This window comes from Juglans regia, chromosome 13 (genome assembly GCF_001411555.2).
Source record: "Juglans regia cultivar Chandler chromosome 13, Walnut 2.0, whole genome shotgun sequence".
Lineage (NCBI taxonomy): Eukaryota > Viridiplantae > Streptophyta > Magnoliopsida > Fagales > Juglandaceae > Juglans > Juglans regia.
The window spans coordinates 4,827,929-4,855,910 of NC_049913.1; the positions used below are offsets into that span (position 1 = coordinate 4,827,929).

Consider the following 27,982-nt stretch of genomic DNA (forward strand, 5'->3'; position numbering starts at 1 on the left):
CCGCAGACTTGTTTCAATTCATGGGTTGAATTCCTTCGTGTCTCAGGGTATGTTGTTCCCTCAATTAATTACGCATTTAAACATTTCCTTCGTCAATATATGTTTTTCTTATTAGTTCGTCGTACGAAATTCAAAAAGAACATTCTTTTACCAATCACCACAGGCAAGACATGACATAGGTGTAGAATATTCCCACCCAGAGACAGAAAAAAGAACAATTTCTTTTACTAATCAGCAACTAAAACCGAAGTACAGATTCTCTGTTCCTATTTGTCATATACATGTTTGTGTGCGCTTGCGTATATACACAAAATTTTGCCAAGCAAAGCTGATTGATCAACAAGGACTTGCAAATCGATTTAATGCAAAAAAAAAAAAAAAAAAAAAGGAGAAGTCATGAGGAGCTTGCCTCAATGTCAGTGGAGGATAAGTCGTTAATGAAGCAGGGCTTCTCTTCTTCCCACAACACAATCTCTCTTGCATATCTGAGAGCTTCGTCGACAGTATCATTTTCCAACCCAGTTACTGAGGAAACAAATAACTTCCCATCTGCTAGAGAACGGAAAAGTGTCTTGAACTTAATTGCTATATAGTGGAAAGCTCGATGAGCCAAGGAAGGGTTAGTGGTGTTGTGACGATTCTTGGTGGTAACGGGATGGAAGTCATGAAACCATTCACACCTTGTGAGAGGGACCTGATCGATCTTTTCCTCGAGCAGATCGAACTTGGTGAGAATTAGCAAGAAGTTCTTGTTCTCAAATGTCGGGTGAGTGACTATGCTTTCAAAAAGCTGCTTGCTCGCCATCATCTTGTTTGTTGAGACTCCATTAAAGTCTTCGTAGAATTCATCATAGTCGGTCAAAGCAACACAAAACAGGAGAATATCAGCGTCTTCAAACATGTCCAACCACTTGCAGTTTGCTCCCAGGCTTCTTGGATGTACTCGAATGAGTTTATACCTGCAAATGCTAAGCGAAAATATGGTGAGATAAATATATATATATATATATTTAAAGAAAAGAATGCAAATATATGTCAAAACCTATTCATTACATTTCACAATGGACGAAATGTATACTTAAACAAATAAATAAAGCACCATGTATCCTATTGTCTAAGGAACTCAATAAATATTACATAGTTTAGTGAGAAGATCTACATTCATAAAAGCAAGAAAAAATAATTTTCGTTGTTATGGTTTCCTTTGCATTGGCAGAACAGATGATCAAAGACAAAACATGGCTGCCAATATTTCACAAGTTTCAACCTTGACTATGTCTTAGATTCTATTGATGATGACTAGGTCTTGATTGAAACTGACTAATACCGCATTGCTCAAAACAAGTTAGCAGAAAATGTGATCAGTGATAATGAAGGCATTCACGTTTATATATAAAAACAATCAATAAATAGAATAGAATAACCGACCTTAGTGAAGGATCATGCTGATAAGCAGGGTCTACTGAGTCATCTCGTATTGACTTAGGAAATGAAAATTCTAAGCAAGCAAGGCTATTGCATAAGGTAATCCCCTCGGCATACAAGATGTCCATTTCAGAGGGTTCATAATCTGTCCTAACAATCTCTACAGCCTGCATTTGGAAGATATATGTTAGAAACGAATATTTAGCAGAATTCCTAATATTATTCTACTTTTCACTGTGGAACAAGCTATTGATGCAAAAATATGCAAATACAACTAACGATCATCCAGATTTCATCATAGGAGATTGAATAGGTTTCTTTGTGTTTTTTATTTCTGTTTAGAGACAGGGACCGCAGAGCATTATCTCACCCGATCTAGGAAATAAGTAGCTTCTCTGGGTAGCATTTCTAATTCATTCCTCCGGTTGTATGTGGCTTTTATGGCTGCCTCCTCCCACAATTCCTGAACACGTGGTGCATATTCACTAAAGGTAGCTGGTTCCAAAGTACCCAACGCCATAACTTGGAGGAGCCGATCTGAGAAAGCTTTCACCCTTGGCCCAATGGCATAGATTGTGTTATCAACTGTCAGGCTTGTATTATCTATTGCAAACAAAAAATATATATATTATATTCCAGATAAGGAAATTACTGGCACCAACATGTTAAGGTTAAAGGTAATCATCTTAACTGTTAAATATTAGTCTTCCTTCTTAATTATCAAAAAAATATTAGTGTAATTTAAGCAACAACATTGTAAAGCATAACTTTAAATGACAAAATAGTAAAGGATTCATTGACAAGTACCCTATGTACTTGCTGAAAGTCAAATAAAAAGAAAACAAAGAGTAAAATTATTATTCTTTGAATGGTGAGCAGCAGCAGCAGCAGACTGCAGTTAAGTGATAACCCACTTGGCTTCTTCATTACATGATGGTCAAGCTGCCATTCTGTTCTACTGGGGACTCGAAGAATCCAACTCATGTAGCCATGCCAAAAGTTCCCAATGGCCATGTTGTTAAATGAAGAAATCATAAGAGAACCAAAACGAGGAAACAAGTATCCCAAGTACCAGTAATCAACAATAGTAACAAAAAAAAGGCAATTTCCTTTTCATCAATTAATTAATTAGTTTTTCTCATTGATTTATTTTAAAATTCATTACATGGAAAACTGTGCAACTACAGATGGAAGGACTTAAAGCAAAATGGACATAAATGAAGCTCCTGCAATTATGTCTGAGTTTCATAAACTAGTCGAACATATTGCTCTCGGTGTAGGAAGAAATTAAACAGAATCTCACAACTGAAACTTTTGTAGAGATTCTAAGGCTGGATCTTGATATACTATAGAGTAAATGTTTCTCAATCATCCCTGCCACCACCATCATCCAAAACCATATCCCAACTGTTAACAATTGATTGCAGAGATCCTGCTGTCCCTACACTCTACAATTAGAGAAATTTGCAAAGGCAGGGAAAAAAGTTTCAAGATGTATGAGAGTATGTGAGCATCGGGTGAATGGTTGCATACCATAAAACACTGTTTTCAATTGAATACTTGTTCTTAAACCTAGGATATGTCCTTTACCTTCTTAAACCCTGTTTTTATATTGAAAGAAACCATGCAGGATATTTGTTCTCTTGTTCTCATTTACTATCACTAGGTTTTTTTTTTTTTTCTAAAACTTCAAATTGAATTATGAAAAAGTATACTCGATGCATCATCTACATATCCTCAACATAGTTTACATGAATCAATTGGGAATAGCATGCAAGCATTATAGAAAAGAAAACTTGATAGAAATAACCCTCAAGGTACCTGAAGGTCCTGACTTATTAATAACACGTCCTTTCTTCTTTTCAAGCAAACTTTGTTTTTCAAATCGTTCACGCCCCTCAAGAATAAAACTGAGATACATGTACAAATTTCTTTGGATCACAAACTTGATAGCTTGGCGCTCATCTTCAGAGAAAGGAACATCGTAGAGAAGCTTGGCCTGACAATAAGCAAGTAAACGGGGTTCTACAGTTACCAAAAATTAAGCTTGGCGCTCATCTTTCAGAGAAAGGAACATCATACAGAAGCTTGGCTTAACAATAAGCAAGTGAACAGGGTTCATAGTGTCACCAAAAATTAAGGAATTTTTGGTGGCACCATACAACAGAGGAAAAGCGTTTTCAGGGCTAAATTGTATCAAAGCCACATGTCTATCCTACACCAGTTAATTGACAATGACAGAAAATCATGAAAATACTCGACCTTAATATTAGTACATTGGAACATATAGTCATCTAATAAAGAGAATTGAATTACTGTCGCAACCTCTAATCTAACTTTTTTTCCCATCACAATTCAGGAGACTATTAATATAATCATTATATAGGTTGAGTGCAAACGGTGAACAACTAAGTTATGAGGTGTTCAAGAAAGTCCGATTCATCATATATGAACATAATTATAGCACGAGTTCAAAGTTGAAGTAGTTCCCTCCATAAAATTTTACCTGTTTATATATAGTACCCGAGCCAGATTTGTTATAACCAACTAAAAATAGTTTATGAATCGATTTCTGGATGACGCTGGCTGGTATAAATCCACCCACTTCTTCCCCAGAAGAATTTTGAGAATTAGGAGGAACTGGCAGGGACAAGACCGTGCAAACCAACTTGGTTCTAGTCTGCAAAGAGTGAAGTTCCACAGTTATTACAAGTTCAGTAAGATGTAATAGGTTAAATAATCATGGCAGTGTACATCAAAGTACAAACATACCTTGTCCCATATTTTACCCTTTATATTATTCTGCCCCTCTTCTTGGTATGACCCATCATCACTCACCCAAAAGTGAGGGCTCCCTTCACATGGCACCCCAGCCGCCTGTTAAACATTTAACAGAATAGCTTTGACTCTGCATCTTTACAAAACTCTGCACAATTTAAAAGAACCAGATTGCATGGAGCACACACCTTGAGCATCCAGAGCTCTTCTTTAGTAATCTCCCTATTGTTTATCAATACATTTGTGTTTCCGTTGCTAGCATTTAGCTTGATTTGGCCCCCGACATTCAGCTGGGCACTAATAATCTGGGAAGGCTTTTCTCCTTCCTGTTCATTCAAGGGACAACAGTTATTGCATCGCAGTTCGCTAGGATGAACTTAATTCGTTTAAAGAACAAAAACAAAACTGAACAAGTAGATTTTGATGCTCACCCTTCCCCATAAACCGGATACTTTATCATACCAATAGCATCCTGGTCTTAGCTTCCTTGGTGGGTTTTTGCAGCTCTGCAACTGAACGAGCTCTTCCTGAGTAAGAGGCTCACCATTCACAAAAACAACCTGTGCTTGCACCTGATTCGCTTCACAAAAAATCTCAGCTTCCATTATCCGTTTAACTTCCCGATCAGTGAGCAGCCGCTTGAGCAGCCTGGAACCCTTTCCCAGCTTCCCTCGCCTCGCCTCGTCAATACTATAACCAATGCAAGTAACGCATTTCCTTCCTTCTGGCATTGACCCCATTGCTCTAATAAGGCAATCATAACAATACTTTGCCCCACAAACAATGCAAACCTCCTTCTCCGTGAACCGGTTTCCCTTAAGGCATCGATAGCATACCCCTTTCTTCACATTTATCGCGACCTTTGGGCTCACATCAATACTTTCATCCTCAGAATGATAGAGTTCTACATCAGCTATCACGTCTCTCGATTCAGGATCACGAAATGTCACAATCGATGGCCTTTTGACGTGGTGAGGAGCTTCATTGTCACCGTCATCCTCTCTACAAGAGAAAATCTCAGAGGAACGCCCCGGCGAGCTTAAACCAGACTCCGTTGATTCCGAATTGGTTGGATTCATATAGTCATGAGCACCTTCACCCTCCTTATCATTGTCAACTTCGAACTCGCCAGAACCCGTCGATAATTCGAGCGAACCATCAACAATTCCAGAATATCTCAATGCGCCGGAACTTTCAATTTCATCCGACAACGTGGGCTTGGGCTCATAACCATTACCACAAGCTAATACACCGGAACTATCTAATGTTGGAGATTTCTGGTTTAAAGGTCTGGATTTTACAATAGGTTGGATCACTGGGAGTGCGAGATTGTTAATCAGAGATGCGGAAGAAACTGGAGCGGCAACAGGGATTTGGCTGATGTCGACTGGGATTACTTGGGGGATATCGTAGGAGACGGGAGGGCCATTGTACACCAAGGCAATCGAGTAATCGCTGCGGCTGTACTCGTCATCATCATTTTCAGGGATTGCAGACACAGCCGGCCGCAACTTTCTCAGCAGCGCAGCCATAGTTGTTGCTCCAAGTTAAGGTACAAGACGAAACGGCTAGTGCCAATTTCACAAAGCAACAAGACTATTTCAAGTACCCAGGAAGCATAACCATCAACTTCACAAACCATGAAGCAAAAGCATGAAACCGAGCTAAAACGACGGGCCAAAAATGGAATCAGACAATACAGTTTGAGTTTGAAATGGAATCTTCAGTTGACAAAAATGGAAGTGAAGACGATGGAAGTGACAGAGCAAAGAAGGAGACGAGATAGAACAGAAGAGAAGACTGATGGGAGGAAATTTTTAGCCTAAGAAAAATTGACCGCTTCGCATCAACGCGTTGAGAGAAAATGCCAGGAATTGATGGGAGGAAATTTCTAGCCTCAGAAAAATTTCAGAAGACCAAGTCATAGTTGGCTTGCTATAGACTATAGTCTCTGCGACTCAACGTAGCAAAATACGGAAACAGTAATGTTGCTTGTCCGAGTTGTACAAGGAAGGAGTGAGATGTCTATCTGGTACATCAATGCTCTAGTGCGGTCCAAAACATGCGTCGAAGGCAATAAAAAGGAAATGCTCTTTGCTGAACACACAAAACAGAGGAACAAAACCCCATTCCGTAGCGCATGGGGATGAATGACATCAGTTGGTGGTAATGATGGCCGGCCGGGAAGTTGACTTCGGCGGCTTTGTCGGTTAAAGATGATATTGGACTCGTTTAACACATGTTGGGGCACTTCAATAACAAAATCTCCTGCGAATATTCACCTTCGGCCTCGTAAAACTTACGACTCTCCCACTCATAATCTAAGCGGACCTAGGCCCATAGAAGGCCCAAAAAATCGATTCACCAGTGATATCCAGCTCAAGCCCACTTTATAGAGTCGGCCCTTCTTAAGGGGACTAATAAAACCCGGATCTTCCCGATCATATATGTTCATGTAATGGTGAGCTTATACAATGCCGAGTAGGAAAGTTCTATATATATTTGAGCATTAGTAGTGTATTCAATTAGTTAAATTTTGGTCAAAGTTTAGTTAGATTACACAAAAAATCTATTATAATGGACTTAATAAATGAACTATAATTTTAGCCCAAGATTTATTTAAGGGACTGATAAAAAATTCTCTTCTTATTGCCTGTTGTTCCTCCCGAACAAAATTACTGCAGAAAAAATATGTCGATTGTAAATATATAACCGTTGAAAAAATATATCGATTGAAAGAATATGACCGTTGTAAAAAAATACCGTTTGAAAATTATATGAACGTTAGGAATAATATGAACGTTAGAAAATTAATATGTACTTTTTTAATAACAAATAAATATTTAAATTACAATTATAATTAAAATAAATAAAAATGTCAAAATCAATATTTTAATATAATAGTGATAAATTTGGAGATCAGACTGTTATTTGGTATTATTGAAAAGTGACTAGCTAAATTTATAAAAGTAAATGATCTCTAGTTAAATTTTGTCCAAACTTTATTGAGTCCACTGCAAATGCTCTTAGATTCTTAATTTATTTCTATTTTAACATGTAGGTGTGAATAATCTATCATCTTTTAATAGAAAGAAAACTCGATCAACAGTTACCGGACAAAATCACGTCAACAAATTAATACTACAAGAAAAAAAATTATTTGCATCTAAATAATATTTGTGATGAGAAAGATGATGATTTGAAACAAGCTGATCAATGAGTTGATTGGATGAGAGTGAATATGTATGTAATATATAGCATATATATATAACTAGTGTTGAATTAATAAAACATTGGATTGAGACTCTATAGATCTATTATTGTTTGAATTGTACGTATAATGAAATCCGGAGAGTCATGAAACCCAACATGTGTAAATTATGCCATATTCGATATTGTGATGGTTATTATACGTACGAGCTAGCTAGCCCTACGTATTGAATCTATAGAATATAATTTTACCCATTTTAAGTATGGGTGCGGCTACAATGCCGCCCCATTTTGACCGCCGTGTAAAAAATAAAAAAAATACACCAATACATTTAAAATCATTTTCTTAATCATTAAGTAAAAAAAAAAAAAAGAATTTTGACCAGCGGTCAAATGAAGGTGTCACTTTGGGGAGGTAAAGTAGTGTTTCTCTTTTAAGTATTGTTGATCAAGATCTTACTCCTAAAGCATATAAATAAATAAATATATATATATATATATATATATATCTTGCATGTAGTACTCTGGTTTGAACCAACCGACCACAACTTTTTTGTGTGCTTTATCGATCGAGTTTTCAACGTCTGCTCTTCAAGGCGTAAGTACTTCTACACACGTTTATAACTACATCTACCATTCTAAGAAAGTTTTTCTTTTTTGTTTTTTCGGCCGGACCAAGAAAAAGTCTCTATGATTCTATCTGCAACACCGAAAGAGCACCTCAAAATTTGCAACACGACTCATTTAGATATCGAGATAAAATGAATTAATTTTAGATGAAAGTTGAAAGTTAAATAAAATATTATTATAATATTATTTTTTAATATTATTATTGTTTTAAAATTTGAACAAATTGAATTGTTTAAAATATTTTGTGTAAAAATTTAAAAAAATTATAATGACGAAATGAGATGAAATCATTTCTATATACAAACGGGACCTTATGCATGCATGCATTAATAGTTGATATTAGGGTTCAGATCGGAAAAGTCACTGCAATGACTGCATGGATAGATCAGATGAGATTAAGGAAACTATTCACTCTCCATTTTTCTTTTTGGTTGCTTGATTTCCTTTGTTTTATTTATTTTCCGCAGAGTACTTACACAAGATCTCTTCGAATGCTTTTGAAGTATTAGGTAGATTTACTTCAAAGACGTTGAAAACAATAGCCAAGGCCCAAAGCAACTTTTCATGTAATTGATCTTTTAAGCAACTAGAGGTGGGGCGGGCGGGGCATCGCCCCTGCCACTCCGGCCCCACCTGCCCCATGTGGGGGACGATTTGGGCCCAGCTCCGCACCCTGTGCCTGGGCTTAAGTCCAACTCAAAAGCCCTCTCAGACCTTCTCTCCCTCTTGCAATCGTAGCAGTAGCGTGGCCACATCCTCTTCTTCTCCTCATCCTCTTCCTCGACTCCTCATCCTCTTCTTCATAGACCCTCTCTCACGTTCGCAATTGTTGTGGGTTTAAGAAGTTCGGTCAGGACCGGAAAAATCGACTAGGCCAAACTCCACATCGGTTGGTCTCAGTCCCATAAATTGTGGACCGAAAAAATTTGATCCGATCCCAAGGTCTATAAATTTTGGACCGGACCACGAACTCCTATATATATTTTTAATAATTTAATATCTTATTTTTATATAGTAATTATATAAGTTAATGCTGTAATTTTTATCTAATTTATTATTATTGACCATATAAAATATTTTTTTTAATGAGTTAGTTACATAATCCATATTAATAATTCATTCAATTTTAATTTTGTAATTTAAATAAGAAATTTTATTAATTTATTAAAAAAAATAATAATAATTGGGCCAGACTGAACGGACCGATAGCTACCGGTCCAGTCCGGAGAAAATGATGGATCGAAAATTTTGGTACATCACCCCTAGACCAGATTGATTTACACCCCTCATTTTTACTAGTTTAGATTTTTTTTTTTTTTTCTTGTTCTGATTTGTTATGTATTGTGTTGTAGATTTGTTTACTATTTTGTGAATTTTATTTTTTCTCTGAATTTTTTCTGGTTGTGACAGTTGCGGGTGGGCGGAAGAACCAGGGGTCCTTCCCGCACTCCGGCACACGAACGAGGGCCCCACCCCTGAGATATGGTGGCGGATTCGGGGGCACCCCCCAACCATCCTCTGGCACCCCTATCTAGAGGATACGATCAATTGCAAGGGAACCACGGGGCATATTCGTCAACATGCGAGCAGTACAGTATTTAGAGCTAGCTCGACCAAGATGGTCCTAACCACTGTACATGTGTGGTTATGCCAATGCCATATAATATATACAATATATAGAGTACTCAATAGCACTACGAAAAAATAATTGAGTACCTTGAAATTAGGATGTTAATAAATATAATTAGTTTAATATTAGCTACTATATATATATATATATATATATGTAATCACGTCATGAGGATTAGGAATATATATAGTAGATCGATCGATTGGCTCATCATTATGGCATGCATATTCCACGATCACTCCGTTGTTAATTTAATATTTGCTTCAGTACGTACGTACGTACGTATTTGCAAATGGAGTGTATAGAATGATCAATCAAATTAAGCAGATATATCATGAACTAATGGCTTCTTTTCAAGAAACAGACAATTAACTAAGCAAAATGAGATTCAATTTATAAGCTCACAAATCTCTGCTAGTTCTTCATGACGGCTAGATATCATCAGTACTAATTCTTTTCTCGTGTACCCAACACCCATCATGAATATGAAATTAAGTTACTATATATCAGGAACAGAAAAACAAACAAACATATATAAAAGACAAATATTTTCACGAAGCATACATAATATATATATATATATATATATATGAGAACTGATCATGATCAAACACATGATATACACACAGACACATGATGGAATTGTGACATCATGATAAAGTTCTCATCAAACTTGATGAAATCCGCAGGAAAATTAGTGCACAGACTACATGCACTATTTACAATTTACATACATTGACTCAATCGTTGCAACCGTATGATCCAAAACAAAAAGTGCAGAAAAAGACGCATGCAATATTTATTGCTTTCCTATAACGCTAGGTGCTTTATGATCACTTGTTTGGCCTATTTATTCATTCCTTAAAGAACAAGTTTGTGCAAAGTAACATGATGACCCATCTAGCAAGGCAAGTTTTCTCGTCACAAAGTGAAAGCTAGCCCTGATCACGTTTCTTTCATATACACATCTTGAAAACAATAATGCTAGCTTCTGTATAACCACGACAACTTATCTGTTTGGAGCACGTACAATGATCCAGAACCATTCATTTCTTTCTTGTTTTTTTGGCTCGTTTCAAAACCTATGTAATTGCCATGCGAAATCAGTTGGTCCACGATTCACCACTATTCTAACACGCTGCTCCGATGAACCTGACGCTGATGTGAACCGAGAATAGCTTTCAGTACTCTGTTTTCATCTCTCTCCCTACCAAGCTAGCTCATTTAACTTTGACCGTGCCTCCCGTTTTGGCTTATTCTCCCAGCTGCAGGCGAATGCAAGCTCGATGTGTACCCATTGCTCGGGAACAGCTGCTCCGCCGCCCTCATCTGCCTCAATTCCGGCGCCTTCCCAAGCACACGCCACACCTTCACCGACTTGTCCAAGCTCCCGCTATACACTATCCACCGTTGATCGACCTTTCCCGACTCGTGATCTTCGTCGACGGTGAGGCACTTGACTGGCCCTGTGTGACCAGTCAGAATAGAGAGGCAAACGTGGGCCCCGTTCTGCTCCTCCCTCCTCCACACGCAAATATTCTTATCCGCCGACCCACTGAACACCAGATTTCCCGCCGTGGCAAGGCACAGCACCGCTAACTTGTGGCCCCGGAGAACCCCACCGTGAGACAAATGCTTCTCGCGTTCCCAGAAGTTCACCAGCCCATCTGAGGATCCGCAATATACAACGGCCGACGATTGGTTTACGGCTAACGCTGTCACCGCGTTTTCCTGTGTCAACAAAACCTGAACCAGGAAGTGCTCGGTTCTCTTATCTTGTAGCTCCCTCCGCCATACCTTGACAGTTCCATCCGCCGAGCCTGTGAACACAAAGGCATCGAAGCCCGCGACGACGGCGTTTACGGCATCTTCATGGGCGTTGATGGACTCCAAGCATTTAGAGTTTGCGACGCGCCAAACCTTTAAGGTCTTGTCCCAAGAACCCGAATATAACAGGCCCAGTTCTTCGTTCAAGCTCATGCACGACACCGCGTCGAAGTGTCTGATGCGAACGACGTTGCGATGGCGTCGGACTTCTACGTAGTTCTTCGGATTAAGGGAGCTCTTGAGGAAGTCCTTGAACGTGGGCAAGCTTCCGATACGATTGAAATTGCTAGGTCTTTTAAGGGAAAACTTCCAGACCCGAATTTTGCCGTCTTGGTGACCGGTGAAAATCCTTTCGCCACATATAACAATGGTTTTAACTAAGCCACTGCTGGATTTAAACCCGGAAAAATCCTTCAGATTCTTCCAAACTCGTATATTTTTACTATCCGAACCCGTGTATAACAAATCCCTGGAAACCGCTAGAGAATATATGTGACCCTCTTCGCGTACGAGCGAGCCGATGAGGCCGTTCCGAGGAGTACTTTCGTCGAATGGATTAAACAGCGAGGATGTAATCCACGGAGATTTACTGTAGGGCGAAGGTTGCATCCAGGGAGACATGGCGTACGGAGAGGACGCGCTGCTACCAGTGTCGTACTTTCCGGGGCTCGTGGTTGCCGAAGCGTTGCTCTGGCGGAAAGAATACTCGTAGTCGTTGCTATTGTGGCGACTGTTGGGGTAGCTCTCCTCATCATGATGCTCGTTTTTCGCGGTGATACTGGGATCGGACTGCAATAGCGCCCCGAATTTAGGTCGGCGGAGTGTTCCGGTCCTCTCCGGCATGACCACCGTACCTCCCCCAACATCGTTTGTCATGGTAGCTAGGTTGACGGAGGTAATATTCGATCCGAATGGAACAAGAAGGGAAGAAGTGCAGGAAAAATTGATGAGAAACTAATTAATCGTCAGTGTTTGTGAATTGTACGTATATTTGGACGGAAATAACAAAGTGAAGGAAAAATAAGTAAATTGCAGAGGTTAGGAGAAGGGTTCGGAGGTACGTAGCTATATATATATATATTATACACGTGTGTGTACGTAAACAAGAAGGGGATAGAAAAAACAATGGTGGGTGTGCGTTGGTGACACGTGGTGGAAGGAGACGTGATCATTACGAACCGGTTGTACCAGGGAGCAAGGAAGCTAAAAATGGAAAAGTTGTGTAGAATTTTGTGTGGAGAGTGGAAAGGCATTTTATTTGGTTTCCTTAATGGCGGCGTTTGAACTCCACACGCTATTTCTGGAAACAGATTTTATTTGGAGGTTTCGTAGAACGTGTCGTCGAAGCGTTTTCAGATTATGAAGATGATCAGAAGGTTGACCCCATGAGTTTGGTCAATCAAAACGTAGCTTTGACTGCCACGACGACGTAGTACTGTTATTCATGTGTTTTTTTTTTTTTAAATGAAACACGCATGCAGTGCTTGCTTTTGATCTAATTTGCTTGTTCTCTTTGGATTTGTTTTTGTGACCTTGGGAGTGGATATATATGTTTGATCATATATAGATCAAGGGTAAAGAGTTTGATGAGAAATTTATGGGTACTCCTTTATTTTTGTTTGACTTTCTCGATTGAGTTTTAGATTTTCAAAGTTTTTGTTGGTAGAGTTCGGGCAAGTTTGAAATATTTGATTGATCTGTTCATATTGATCTCATATGTGTATTCAATTACTACAACCGATTTAACCTGTGAGTATCCTTTATTATAATACGTTAAGTTGTTCCCTTTCTTTGCGTTTGTTTACTCATGCATGTATTTATCTTAATTATTGGGTATACATATAATATAGTAAAAGGAGTATTGTTAAAACTTCGTCATCTAGTTGTGTTTGGGTAATAAGATATTTTTAGATATATATTCTGTGAATAATAGTAAAAAAATAATGATAAAACATTAAATAATAATAAAAAATAAATAAAAAATAATATTAAAATATTCTGAAAATACCTAAAGTACTATTCTTAGTAGTAAGTCTGTTTCTTTTCAGTCTTTTAAGTTGATATGATATATTTTAAGTTATTAGTAACAAAAAATTATTAATTAACTAAATAACACTACAACAGAAAGGGTATTTTGGGACGAAAATTTTCGTCCCAAAAGACCCAAATTTCGTCCCGTAAAAATTTTTGGGACGAGAAAAATTCGTCCCAAAGTCGTTCCAATATCACTGTGCCAAAAGGTATTTTGGGACGAAAATCACCATTTCGTCCCAAAAAATTTCTTTTGGGACGAAATTGAAGGAAACCGTTCGAACACGTTCGAACGAAAAAAATTTTTCGTCACGGTTTAAATTCGTCCCAGAAAATAGTTCGAACGGGAAAATTTTTAAGTTCGAACAGTAGTACCCTGTTTGAACGAGTTCGAAATATGTTCGAACACACATGAATTCGTTCGAACGTTATGAATTGTCTTTGTGTTCGAACGTTAAATGGTCAGGTCGAACGCGCTATATAAATTCGAACGGTATAGGATATGTTCGAACAGACTGAAATTATTTACGTTCGAACGTTGTGTGATCGTTCGAACGTATTATCTACGTTCGAACGCTATTGTCGTTACATAGAGTTCGAACGTTTTACGTTCGTTCGAACGATATCTCTTTAATTTAAATCAATAATAGAAAACCAAATAGACATTCATACTATTTGCCACAATACATTAGAAACTGTTTAACACTCACAAAAGTGTGAAAATAAGCGCAAAGTAAATAAATAACATCGAGACAGGTATTGTTCGTACATAAATAGATAATCCCAAAATCCATCAGTTGTTTGGAGGCCTGTACTGTTGCATAAGCTGCTGCATTTGGAGTTGCATCTGTCTTCTGAACTCTTCTTGTTGTTCTTCATGTTGTTTGAGGCGCATCTCCATATCTGCTTGTTTTGCCAATTGAGCCTCTAACTCATGCTGTCTTGCAGTCAATTCTTCGATTCTGGAATTCGCATTCTCTAGCGCTATAGAAGTCATAGATGCATTCCCAGAAGAAGAGGAAGAGGGACCAGGCTTTACACAACGACCCAAACCCCTCAAATATCCTGAACGTTGACCCAGGACTTGTGTAAAAATCTCAATATCACTTGTTGAGGAATTTTGATCTGACGCAGATTCAGCACGTAGGGCAACCATTTTATCCTAGCCATATATAAGATAAAGAATTAATATCGTCATAAATATTCTAATATATTTAATTCAAACAGGTTATAAAACTTACATAATTTTCACGGGCATCAGGATGAGTCCACTCTCCATTACGATCAGTGTGCGATGCAGCATATAATTTTGTCAGATCATAATTAGTATCTGAATCTTGCTACAATAAATGTGTTAAAGATATAAAGTCATTATGATGAGTCCAAATAATTAACTATATCCAATAAAAAAAATAGCAATACCAATTTCTGAGAAAGACGATGGAAAGATCTTGAGCCTGCATGATGATTAATCTTCAATTTTGATCTATTTGTTTTGTTTATAGAACTTCGCTCCTGCAAAGAAATTGAAAATATTATGAAGCGAAATGACAGATATGACAAGTAAAATAATTAAATTTCATTATACCTGATATGATGGATCCTCAAACATGTCACAAAGTTTTTCCCACTCAGAAGGTCGGACATCCTGGAAAGGATGTTGGCGTGCATCTTCCTTCTTCTCAAACTTATTATAATGCTCATGACACCTCGCCTTATATTTGCGGAATGCATTACCCATAAGCTCTTCCACAGTCTTACGCTCCTCTCTCCGACCAAAATTTAATTCGAAATCATCCTTAAAAAAATAGTCACAAACACATTATCATTTATAATATTCTAAATTTAAGTAAAGTATAGGAATTTATTCTACTAAATCAATATTTTAAACATTACCAAACAACGCTTCTTGATAAGCTCTTTAACATCTTGGGGGACTTTCTTCCATGAAGTCGTTGCCAAAGGTGCGTAAGTTCGTGTAAGAGCACCCACATGTGATGCAAGCCAAGCTGCTGGTTGTCCTTCGCCCCCAGTATGTTCGTCAGGAATGTTAACCTTGATCTTACCCACCTTCCGATATTTTTCCAACGTCACCCCTCTAGTGGTGCCTCGACCTTGACGAGATTGTACTGTAGATTCTATAAAATATAACATTGTAATCAATTGCATTTATATTTCTATTACAGGACCTTAATTAATAACTTTTATGAGTATTAAATTTTTACCTTGTTCTGTAGAATCAATCTCTAATGGTGAGTCTGAAGGAGAGCTAGGAACAGGTGGAGATGGGTTGCGAACTTCCTTCCTCTTTGGCGGCATAATTTTAAACTACTGATACATTCAATAAGTAAAATATTTGTCATCAAGTGGAATGTTAACACTTAATTGGTCAATCAGAATCTGTATCAGTTTCATTTGACAATTCGCTCTCATCATCTGTAGATACTTCAGATGATTCAACATTTTCCTCAACTGTCGCATCAACAATTTCAGCCTCAATATCTTCTCTATTTAATGGAATCATCTCATACTGGCTCAAATCCACAAACAAATTTATCGCGGGTTGACTCTCTTGGTATGCTTCTTGAGTAGAAGAGTCATCTTCTTCTTCATCTTGTCCTTCCACCTGAGGGATAACATCATATATATTTCTTGGAGAATATTTTTGAACTACTCGCCATTGATTTCCTAACTTCGGGTCATCTAAGTAGAATATTTGAGATGCTTGAGAAGCCAAAATAAAAGGATCATCTTCATACCATTTTTTTGATGTATTAACACTCAAAAAATATTCATCATCACGGACTCCAGTACGAGGATTGCTTAAATCCCACCAATCACACTTAAACAGATACACCGCAAGCTCTCCCAAATATTTCATTCCAATTATATCGACAATAACCCCATAGAAATCAATATTTTCTCCATCATGACTTCCTTCGACTAGGACACCACTATTTTGGGTTTTCCTATAACAATCTCGATCCAGTGTGTGATACCTACTTCCCCGAGAAATACATGCAGAATATCGAGCAGCGCGTCTCGATGGGCCACGCGCCAATGCATACAGTTCATCAGATATATCATTTGGATTATTCGCATGCAATTGTACAACCTACATATTGAGTAAAGCATATACTATATCAAAGTTGAAATTAATATTTTTTCATTTGTTATTGAGTAACGCATATGTAATTTCATTACCCGTTCTTCAAACCATCTCGGGAACTCCTCTTCATGTTTCTGGTTTATATCATTTACTCCTAGTTCCTTGAGCACGTTAATATGATCACTGAAATTGATGATTACCACAAATATATTATATTTTGTATTTTTTTCCTGACGTAATGAGGCAATTTAAATTAAGAAAAAGTTATAACTTACTTCAAGTAGTTCTCTATCTCAGGGCAATTGTTCAGCACGTACCACTGAGCTTTCTCGAACTCTCTTCCACACAAGTCATAACCACGCACTGCACCAATTGGACGAACTTGTTGGGAAAACACAGAATATATAGTCCGTTGTCTTGCTCGGTCAACGTCAAAGTTTCTTTCTGGCCGATCAAACCGAGTGTCAACTCCGTGGAAATATTTGGAACAGAAGGTATGCCACTCATCGTCAATATATGCTTCTGCAATTGATCCTTCTGGACGGGCCTTGTTACCCACTGTACGTTTCAACTTTCCAAGAAATCGTTCAATGGGATACATCCATCTATATTGAACTGGTCCTGCAAGTCGAGCCTCACGTGGCAAATGAACGGCTAGGTGAACCATGACATCGAAGAATGACGGTGGGTAAATACTTTCTAGCTTACACAATATTATGACAATTTCTCGTTCCATTCGATCCAAAGCTTCTACATTCAACGTCCTCGCACATAAGTCTTTAAAAAATGCACCCAACTCAGTCAAAGCCACACGCACATCTCTGGTCAAGTACCCACGGATACCAATAGGCAAGATACGCTGTAAGAAAACATGACAATCATGACTTTTTAATCCAGTTATTTTCCAATCATTTGTTCTCACACACCTTGTTAGATTCGAGGCATAACCGTCCGGTAATTTGATCTTCATTAGCCACTCACAAAATGTAACCCTTTCATTCCTTGACAATGTATACCACCCAATCGGCATGTAGACAGACGAACCATTTTCTTGCAACTGCATTTCCCGTCTTATTCCCAACCGCTTCAAATCCTTCCTTGAGTTTATTGTATCCTTTGTTTTTCCTTCAATTGACATCAATGTTCCCAATACGGATTCGCAAATATTTTTTTCAATATGCATAACATCAAGGCTATGTCGCAATTTTAACTTCGACCAGTACGGGAGTTCGAAAAATATACTCTTCTTTGTCCAATTCAACTCATTCGTAGCTCGTTTTCTCTTTCGTTGTTTTTTACCAAATTCATTACAACCAACATCTATAAATTGTGCAAGTACATCTTCGCCAGACAAATATGGTGGAGGTTGGCCCCATTCAACAGTTCCATCAAACATTCTAGAATTTCCACGCCATCTATGGTCACCAGGTAAAAATCGACGATGACCCATGAAACATAATTTCCTCCCGTACGTAAGCCATTCAGATTTGGTATATTTGTTACAAGTTGGACATGCCATTTTCCCCTTAGTACTCCAACCTGACAAATTCCCATAAGCTGGAAAATCATTTATTGTCCACAACACCGCAGCATGCATCTTGAACGACTTGCCTGTTGACGAATCAAATGTGACAACCCCATTCTCCCACAAATCTTTCAATTCTGCAATCAATGGCTGTAAGTGTATGTCTATATCATTTCCCGGTGACCTCGGACCTGGGATGAGCAAACTCATCATGAAATATGGATCTTTCATACACTTCCAAGGTGGTAAATTATACGGCATAAGTACAACTGGCCAAGTACTATGACTAGTACTCATGTTCCCAAAAGGATTAAATCCATCTGTTGCCAACCCAAGTCTTACGTTACGCGGTTCTTCAGCAAACCATGGGTGTTCCTGATCAAATTCCTTCCACACCTGGGAGTCAGCAGGATGTGACAAAATATTCTCGTTCCTTACTCTATCTGATGAGTGCCATGTCATATCTACAGCCGTTGCGCGTGACATAAATAATCGTTGTAATCTAGGTATCAATGGAAAGTGGCGGACGACCTTTTGCGGAACATTTGCCTTGTCCGATGTCCATCTTGACTCGTGGCATATAGGACACTCGTTCAACTGCTCATTCTCTCGCCAAAATAATATGCAGTCATTCGTACATGCATGTATTACGTTGTAATCAAATCCGAGTCCTCGTTTCAACTTTTTTGCTTCATAGAAGTTACGAGGTAAAGTATTGTCTGTCGGCAGTGCCTCTTTAAACAGCTCAAGTAACATATTGACTGCCTTAATAGATAATCGACACATTGATTTTATGTGAAGCAATCTTACGGTAAACGACAACTTACTATGTCTTCTGCATCCTGGATATAGCTCACGCTGTGAATCATTCCACAAGCGTGCAAAAGTGTTATGGCCCCCATCATTTGAGCTTAATGTGTCCGTGTCACCTTCATCCACAAACATTCCCGCACCGATGTCACCTAACATTTCCTCCATATCCTCATCGTAATCATCTCCAACAATCTCTGGTTGTACATCTTCATCGATCTCTTCTTCTTCATGTGGAGCCTCAAATGAAGTTGGATATGGTTCGCCGTGTAAGACCCAATCAGTATAACCCTTATCAATACCTTTGACAAACAGATGTTCTCTCACCAAGTCTATCTTATGAGAACGCAAATTCCTGCATTCTCTGCATGGGCATCTGATACGCCCATCACTATCACATGTACCCAATGCAAACTCCAAGAATTTCTTAACACCTTCAGCATATACATTGTAATTCTGACCCAATCGATCGGTAACTCTCATCCAACTCTTATCCATGCCGACTATATTCATTACAAACAATATTGTAATGCATCAGCAAACATCCATATATCATGTACCAATTAATGAGTATGCCACCTTTCACCGGGTAGTTGGTCCTATCCCGTTCGGGATTGTAAGATCATAGTCGCCAACCTATGATCTATTATCTGTCACGTCCAACAAAATTTCGGCAGCATCTCCCCATAGTTCTCCAAATATGCTCGTTTCGTTGTGTGCACTGACGATTAACACATCGTTGCACCATCAACGAAACTGCATATCCAGAGAACAATGGATGAAATGTCAACCTCATAATGTTGGACGACAACAGATATAGTTCTATAGTTTGCGAGAATGATCTTACAATCCCAAACTGTCCACTCTGGACAATTCAAGAGTTATCAATCAAGCATTCATCCGAATTGATAACTCTCGAACGGGTCTAAGGTTTATTTTGATGAACAAAAAATACAAAATATGGTAATATATGTCAAACAATAACAACATATTATTTACACAACAATACAACAAAAACATAATTAGTAGGTATTATTTCAATATTTATTCCAGATTTTAATTTAAATATTAGTTTTACATGTTTATAATTAAGTATTTTAATTTAAAGATTTAGTAGTATCTTAATTTGAATATTAAAATTTAATTTGAATATTAATTTTATTAATTTATCTTGAAGTATTTAAGTATTATTAAATCTTAACTATTTCTATTTTAATTTAAAGATTTAGTAGTATTTTAATTTGAATATTAATTTTATTAATTTATCTTGAAGTATTTAAGTATTATTAAATCTTAACTATTTCTATTTTAATTTAAAGATTTAGTAGTATTTTAATTTGAATATTAATTTTATTAATTTATCTTGAAGTATTTAAGTATTATTAAATCTTAACTATTTCTATTTTAATTTAAAGATTTAGTAGTATTTTAATTTGAATATTAATTTTATTAATTTATCTTGAAGTATTTAAGTATTATTAAATCTTAACTATTTCTATTTTAATTTAAAGATTTAGTAGTATTTTAATTTGAATATTAATTTTATTAATTTATCTTGAAGTATTTAAGTATTATTAAATCTTAACTATTTAAGTATTATTAAATCTACCAAAATTTATATTTTATTTTAAAATTTTAGTAGTATTTTAATTTGAATAATAATTTTATTTATCTAGAATTAACAATATTAAATGGTAGTAGTACATATAATTTACACAACTATCCCAAACTATTTGTATTATGTATATGAAATGTCATTACCCGTTCGAACGATGATGCCCTATGTTCGAACAAAATTAATACGTTCGAACGGTAATCCTAATCCGTTCGAACGTATTCGTTCCAGATTCCAGTCGTCTTCAACAACGCCGAAAACTCCATTAATTACAAACTCTAACAAACACAAACACCAATTTCAAAGCATACAACTTTCTAACATTGCAAAATATTAAGTTCAAATCATACATTTCTATTTTAAAAGAAATACCTGACAAATTGAAGATGAAAATGAAATAATCCGAGAATAATCTGAAAATAATCACAAACTATCCTACACATATTAATCCGAGAATAATGGAGTGAGATAACAATTTTTTTGAGCTTAAGGGCTAGTTTGAGAAAGAATACCTCTAATATGCGAAGGGTAATCTTCAGAGCACGGAGCGACAGCGCGGAGAGAAAGGAAATTGTGAGGTTCTGTCGTGTTTTTGAAGAACATTTCATGTTCGAACGGTTATTTACTAACCGTTCGAATGTGAAAATATTAAGCGGGAGACAATTCCCTCCTAATTTTCACGTTCGAACGTATAAAAAGTATGTTCGAACGTTATTGAATTATTCCCGCTCGAGAATTTATCGTTCGAACGTTAATTTCTAACTGTTCAAACGGTATTACAAAGTTTTATTTATTTATTTTTCATTATAATGTTGAATAAAAGAACAACATTAATATATGTAGACATATTAGATGATACTATATTTTAATTGGCGGGATATTTTCCCACCACTGCAATAATCCGTTCGAACTATAAAAAATTACGTTCGAACGGTAATCCAGCTGTCTTTAATTGGCGGGATGTTTTCCCGCCATTTCCCTTGTCCGTTCGAATGTCTTATTTTACGTTCAAACATTAACATATGTGTTCGAACTGTTTATGAGTACCGTTCGAACACATATCCTTTATGATTAAATATAACTTTTTTCATCATTAAATGAAAAGTACTATAACATCATATGTATTAGTTATATATACTATCATATATAATGTAATATATACTATCATATATATGGTAATCTATACTAATTATATAGTATATATAGTAATATATATTATCATATATATAGTGACCTATACTATCATATATATTATTAAGATCATATGTATTAGTAATATATACTCACATATATATAGCCCCAAATATACTAAGGTCACATAATAAAGTATGTAGAAATTAATAAGATGATAGTATATTAGTCGTTGTCTATACTCTATGTATATATGTTGTATAATATCATATATAACTTTAGTAGGTAAAGTATAATGGAATATGTAATATGACATATATTAGTTAAGTATAAACTCATACCATATAGTACTACATGCTATTATATAGTACGTTATATATGAGTTATATCTCATATATAATACTTTGATAGTAAAGTATTATGATATATTACTATTATACTATAAGAAAATATTTTATAAGATATTATGCTTTCAATTAAAATATTCTACTATTATAATATATATTATAATATTACATAGTAGATTACAATATATATAATCTACTATAATAGTATATATATTATAATAATTTATATGAATATAAATTGATGTATTAACATTTAATATATTTTTTAATAATATTGTAAAACTTCCGTTCGAACGTGAAACAGTAACGGGCGAACGGTTTTACATTAACGTTCGAACGTTTAATATTAACGTTCGAACGGTTCTACAGGTATAAGTTTATCGCGGGCTTCCTTCCTCTCACGCCGCCGTCTCCACCGTTTGAAAAAGTGAGAAAACGTTTGAACGCACGCTCTTCACCGCCGTCTGCCGTCGTGATCAACACATACGTACAACATTTGTCCTCCCAACTAAAGGTATGTACTTTCAAACTCATTTTACCGTTTATTTTATAATTTTATGGTTTTATTTGGTTTTTTTCCTTAAAATTATATTTTCTCATTAATAATTACCGTAGAACATCATAAATCTATCGTAGGATGTTTAGGAATGAAGAATACTTTGTTTTTGAGTCGAAGAAACCACGGAATCGAAACATTTTTGAGTATTTTCATGGCTGCTGAGTTGACTCAGCCATGGCCGAGTTAGATCTGTTTTACGTTCGAACGGTATTAACCAGTACGTTCGAACGGTAAACCTGTACGTTCGAACTTTATAGACACGTTCGAACGTTATTAATTTTCCGTTCGAACATATATTTATACGTTCGAACGGTAATTATTAAGTTAAATCCATTAACATTTTATTAGCTTATTAAATTGTTTTCATCGTTTAATTGATTATATGTTCTATCAATTAATTTATTAAATTGCTATTAGTATATAATTTTGTAAATCTTTTAGTCGTAATTAGATTTTATCACTAATCTTGAATGTATATTTTATTGTTTTAATTGCGGGATCATAATAATGTCTTCTCGGGGCCGTAAACGTGGTAGATCAGGAGAATCTTCCATCCAAACAGTTCGAGAGCGGACCGTTTTACTTGAGCGACAGGTAAAACTGTCTGATTTTGTCGCTCTTATATGGGAGGGTCAATCCCTCCCATCAGTATTTAATGATCGTGGTTGGGCACCGATCTTAGATCAGCGAGAAGAAGGAATGGAGCTCCTTTCCTTCATTGAGATCGTTACTGAGTTCTATAAAGAGCTCGGTGCTGCTAGCCCAGACGATGGAGGGGCATATAGGATCTCTGTCCGAGGAGCTCCTGTTATATTTTCAGCGGATGGACTCGCTGCATATTTGGGTATTCCTAGGCTTCTTGATGCCTATCCAAACCTACCAGTACGGGAGTCTGGTCCCTCAGGTGATGCAGCTCAGTCTCAGGACGAGGGACTAGATTACACAGATGAGATAGATACACTTGCTGATCACGAGGTCAGGGACTTGATTGTTGGTCCAGATGCTCCAGTGTATGATGGCTCCAAGAGTATTAGGCAGGCAGATTTATCTTCTTTCTTCAAGATTATGAATTTGATCATTGCCAACAATATTGACCCACGGCAGCACAAGACCGAGGTCGGCATGGATCGAGCGAGATTTATGATACGGGTCGCTCGTGGCATCCCGATCGACCTCGTTGGTTATATATTTGAGAGGATCCGATCAGAGGCACGGTTTATTACGACAGATATACTGCCGTTTGGGATCCTCCTCACTCGATTTTTGCTACATGCCGGGGTTGTGCCCGAATCTGCCGAGCGTTCTCGATTTCCGATGGCACCGATCAACAGCACCACCCTATCACGGAGCACGGGACACTCTAGATTTCGTTTTCGTGGAGCTGTTCCAGATAGGGCTGAGATTCAGAGAGATGGGCAGCCAGGAGATACTGGAGTATCGGCCGGTGAGACATCTACACAGCCTGAGACATCACGCACATATATTCGCGAGGAGCTGGCTGACATATTGCGTGCTGAGATCGGTGTACACACATCAGCAGTGATTGATGCAGTGCATACTGCCATGTCTGAGTTGCGTACAGAGATTATGGCTACCGTCTCTGGGTTACGTACAGAGGTTGATGAGTTACGTACAGCGATTAATGCCAATAATGCAACTCAGGTCACAGTTAGTACTCGACTGACACAAGTAGAGACACAATTAGCTGCAGTCGAGGATGTGTGTAGAGACCTCGCATCATAGTTTTTATCTTTTATTTATATTTTCTTTTGTTGTAATTATGAACAATATATATGACATTTTGATTGATAATATTTGCTTTATTTGGTTGATTAATATGTATGTGATTGATAATATTTATTTACTAAATATCTTATTTAACGTAAAAGAAATCATTAAAATATTTTAAAATTAATTACATAAAATTAATTAATGAATTTGTATATATGATAGATATTTTTTATATTTTGAGTTTCGTACCGAGATTAAAATTATACCTTCGAATGTATAAATGTGGTGCTTGAATATGTTCTAACTAAATATATTCCGTTCGAACGGTTTAGAAAGCTTCCTGCCAGGATTTGCCACCAAATATGTTCCGTTCGAACACAACAAATTATCGTTCGAACGTTTTTGAACTTTTCCCGCCATAATAAAGTAATTATCCGCCAAATTTTACTGTTCGAACGTAATTTTTCACGTTCGAACGGTAAAAATTTTTTGGGACGATTTAATTCGTCACAGAAAAAACTGTTCGATCGGTTATTTTGACGTTCGAACGGTTTTCTAAATTCATCGATTTTTTGGGACGAAATTTAAATTTCGTCCCAAAAAATGACTTTTAGGGACGAAAAAAATTTCGTCCCTAAATAATTTCGTCCCAAAATCTCAAATTTGTTGTAGTGTAATAATATAATGCATCGGTCCATATTAAAATCATGAGTCATGCTACGGGTCCCGAATTTGGGATCCAAAAATTGTCTCGAAAAGAGTTAACTTTTTTTTTCTTTTTTTCATTTTTTTCATGTATTTTTTTAATCATCATAAACATTTTTAAAAAAAATAAAAAATTCACAACATCATTTAAAAATATTTTTTTAATCATTCGGTAAAAAAAAAAAAAAAAATCCCATTCGGGACATTTTTTGAAGCATTTCTCTAAAATCATTTTGTAGTTAAATGTAGTCAAAAGGTGACCCAAGCGGCTAGTTAATATGCAGAAAATATACAACCTGCAGTCCTTTTAATTAGTTTGGCTAAAAAGTTAATTATTTCAATGTTAATTAATTACCATGCTGACATGAAATACACCAAGATCAGCAGTAGGCCATGACTCATGAGCTATATATGAGTAGCACTGAATATTTATACTTTACGTACGATAGTGGGGAATTAGGAAGAAATCAAATTAATGAAAACAGAACATGCATGACGATCGAAATTCTAATCCCCTAGCTAGTTATACATGACCCATACCTAGTAATGAATATTGGACGCCATTAATCTCTACTTTAGTACTTATTATAAGTAAAAAGCCGTGAATGCTATCGTGTAATGTTTCATTAGGTCACACTACAAAAAATATATATATATATATTTGAAACAGATTATTTACGATGAAAATAATTATTTAAAATAAAATAAATTATTGATAACAAATAAATATAAGGCAGGACGTTGTCATGGCTTTAGCCTTCCATTGACATTAATCATGTATTTGACTTTAGAAAAAACATAATTGCAGAAAAAGTAGTTCATGTATATCCAGATATGATTGAATCTATATAGCAGCTTTTGAAGACTGTCATGATCAGGCCAGCCTTAATCATCATGTCATTATTGGTGCAATCTTATTCTGAAGGGGCATGATCATTCTCATGCATCACAGCAGATTATAATATAATATAATATAATAACATGCATCAATCTAGCTAGCTCCATTATTGTTCCATGATAATAATCGTAAAAAGCTTTTGAATTTTTTGACGATTTTGCAGTGTGAAGCTTGTCATGATCTTGTTTTGCAATAACAACTTTCCATAAGGAATTCACTTTCTGATCTCCTTATCCAACGTTTCCTCCTTTTTTCACACGACAGGAAAACATTATTTGTCCGTAAGCAACGTCCAGCTGGTGAACCTCATCATGCATGCCCAGTCACTGTTCGGCTAAATTCCTTGAACCATGCATGCTTGCTTTCCTTCTTTTAAAATGCAGCACAAAAGTCTTGGGCGTCGTGGCGCGCCAAAACCGAGATGCATTCGCTCGTGCCCAAATGTCAATCGCAGTGGCCGCCACCTACGGTAACAGGTTGGTGAGACATTAGACTCCCTGAGAGCGACCTTCACGGCCTATGAAGTCCAACTGCCACGTAACATAGTTTTCCCTCCCTAATTGCCCCCAATTAAACACCCAAATGTTTTCCTCTCGACAAGTATTCATGTCCACCAATTGTTATCTGACACGAGTACAAACCCCATAAGTTAAGCCGAAGCCAAATGCTGTGCGGGTCGAGCAATTCCCTGAAATTTGACAATGTTTATCGAGGAAACTGACACTTGGCTGTCTCTATGGGCCCCCACATTGCTTTTGTGGCACCCACTGCATGGGTTACAATAATGTACGTTAGCTTTCTCCATTGGGCAATCATATGCTCAACACTTCTATGGAAAATGCATAATATCAAAGGGATCAAATGAAATAGGTGGGGAGTGTTCTTTCATTGAATGACTTCTTCCCATAATATAATATCATACAAATAATCTGTTTGTTCGCAGATCATATTATCTTAATGAGTTTTTTTAACATATGAGTTTGGTCGCTCGATTAGCTGATGATGAAAGCATAACATACTCCATGCGTCACCAATATCTTAGTTATATTATTATTATTATTTGGTGAACACGCGGATCGAGTTTGCTATGGTGGGAAAATAGCCAAATTATAGCTTTGACTTTTTTTTTTTTTTTTTTAATGTTCATTAAAGCGTTGTACGTACAACTGATCAGCATGTCAACAGTAGGTAAGGAGTATTAAGTGCTCAGAAAATAAATAATAATAATAAGTTAAGAAGCATTTGAACCATCTTTTTTATTAGAGAAGTTGACTTGGTCCAACTGCCAGATCTGCCTTTTGTTCTCTCAATCACATTCGTCATGAGATTGGGAAATAACGACTGCTGTTAGTGAGACTAATATCCACTAAAAAAAATTGAAGATATGTGATGGATCACCAATGACGATACTAATTATTTATAATGAAGATAAATTTATTTTAATAAAAAATAATTATTTTTATAATGAATAACTAAATATAAATAAATAATTTTTTTGTAGTGAGAGAGAGCTTATAAAAGTTATATAGTTTCCTTCTTTGATTCTATAGCGGAAAAATCTAATTGTAAGCGATTCTGCATACTAATACGTCTATCTATTCAATATAATTGATCAGAAAGTAGATTTTATTGAAAATAATACTAATTTAAATTTAGAATATGAAGGCAATAATATTAATATGCAGATTGATACACAAATTTATTTGTACATAACAAAACTCTTCTATAGCGAGTACTAATATTTGTGTATGGCCAAGCACTTATAAGTAATTAAATGGAGCTACAAAAGAAGAGATCATCGGGAATAAATAAAAAAAAATCAATATTAAAGTTAGCAAAAGGAACCAGAATTAGGGTAAATTAATGTTGATGCGCCCCTGATCAACAATATTATAAATTAATTCAGGATATGATCATCATGTTATAAAATTCGCAGCATCGCCTTATTAATTAATCTATAAATCTAGATAGCTACTTGGTGCATGGTTTGTCCGGCTGATCAAGAAACACATTCGCACGAC

At 36.4% G+C, this 27,982-nt stretch overlaps 2 protein-coding genes across 2 annotated transcripts; both read right to left on the reverse strand.

Moving 5' to 3' along the window:
- Window positions 1-199: 199 nt before the first annotated feature.
- On the reverse strand, window positions 200-6,152 carry LOC109010226 (extra-large guanine nucleotide-binding protein 1-like). Its single transcript, XM_018990989.2, has 8 exons — window positions 4,635-6,152; window positions 4,392-4,529; window positions 4,198-4,302; window positions 3,932-4,105; window positions 3,247-3,424; window positions 1,796-2,028; window positions 1,429-1,592; window positions 200-959 (listed from the first exon to the last, which is right to left on the reverse strand). Exons 1-8 carry the CDS (start codon window positions 5,733-5,735, stop codon window positions 395-397), a joined length of 2,658 nt encoding a protein of 885 aa, XP_018846534.2. The 5' UTR covers window positions 5,736-6,152; the 3' UTR covers window positions 200-394.
- A 4,347-nt stretch (window positions 6,153-10,499) lies between these two features.
- Window positions 10,500-12,873, reverse strand: LOC109010225 (protein JINGUBANG-like). Its single transcript, XM_018990988.2, has one exon. The coding sequence runs from the start codon at window positions 12,374-12,376 to the stop codon at window positions 10,898-10,900; it is 1,479 nt and encodes a 492-aa protein (XP_018846533.1). The 5' UTR covers window positions 12,377-12,873; the 3' UTR covers window positions 10,500-10,897.
- Between the last annotated feature and the right edge of the window lie 15,109 nt (window positions 12,874-27,982).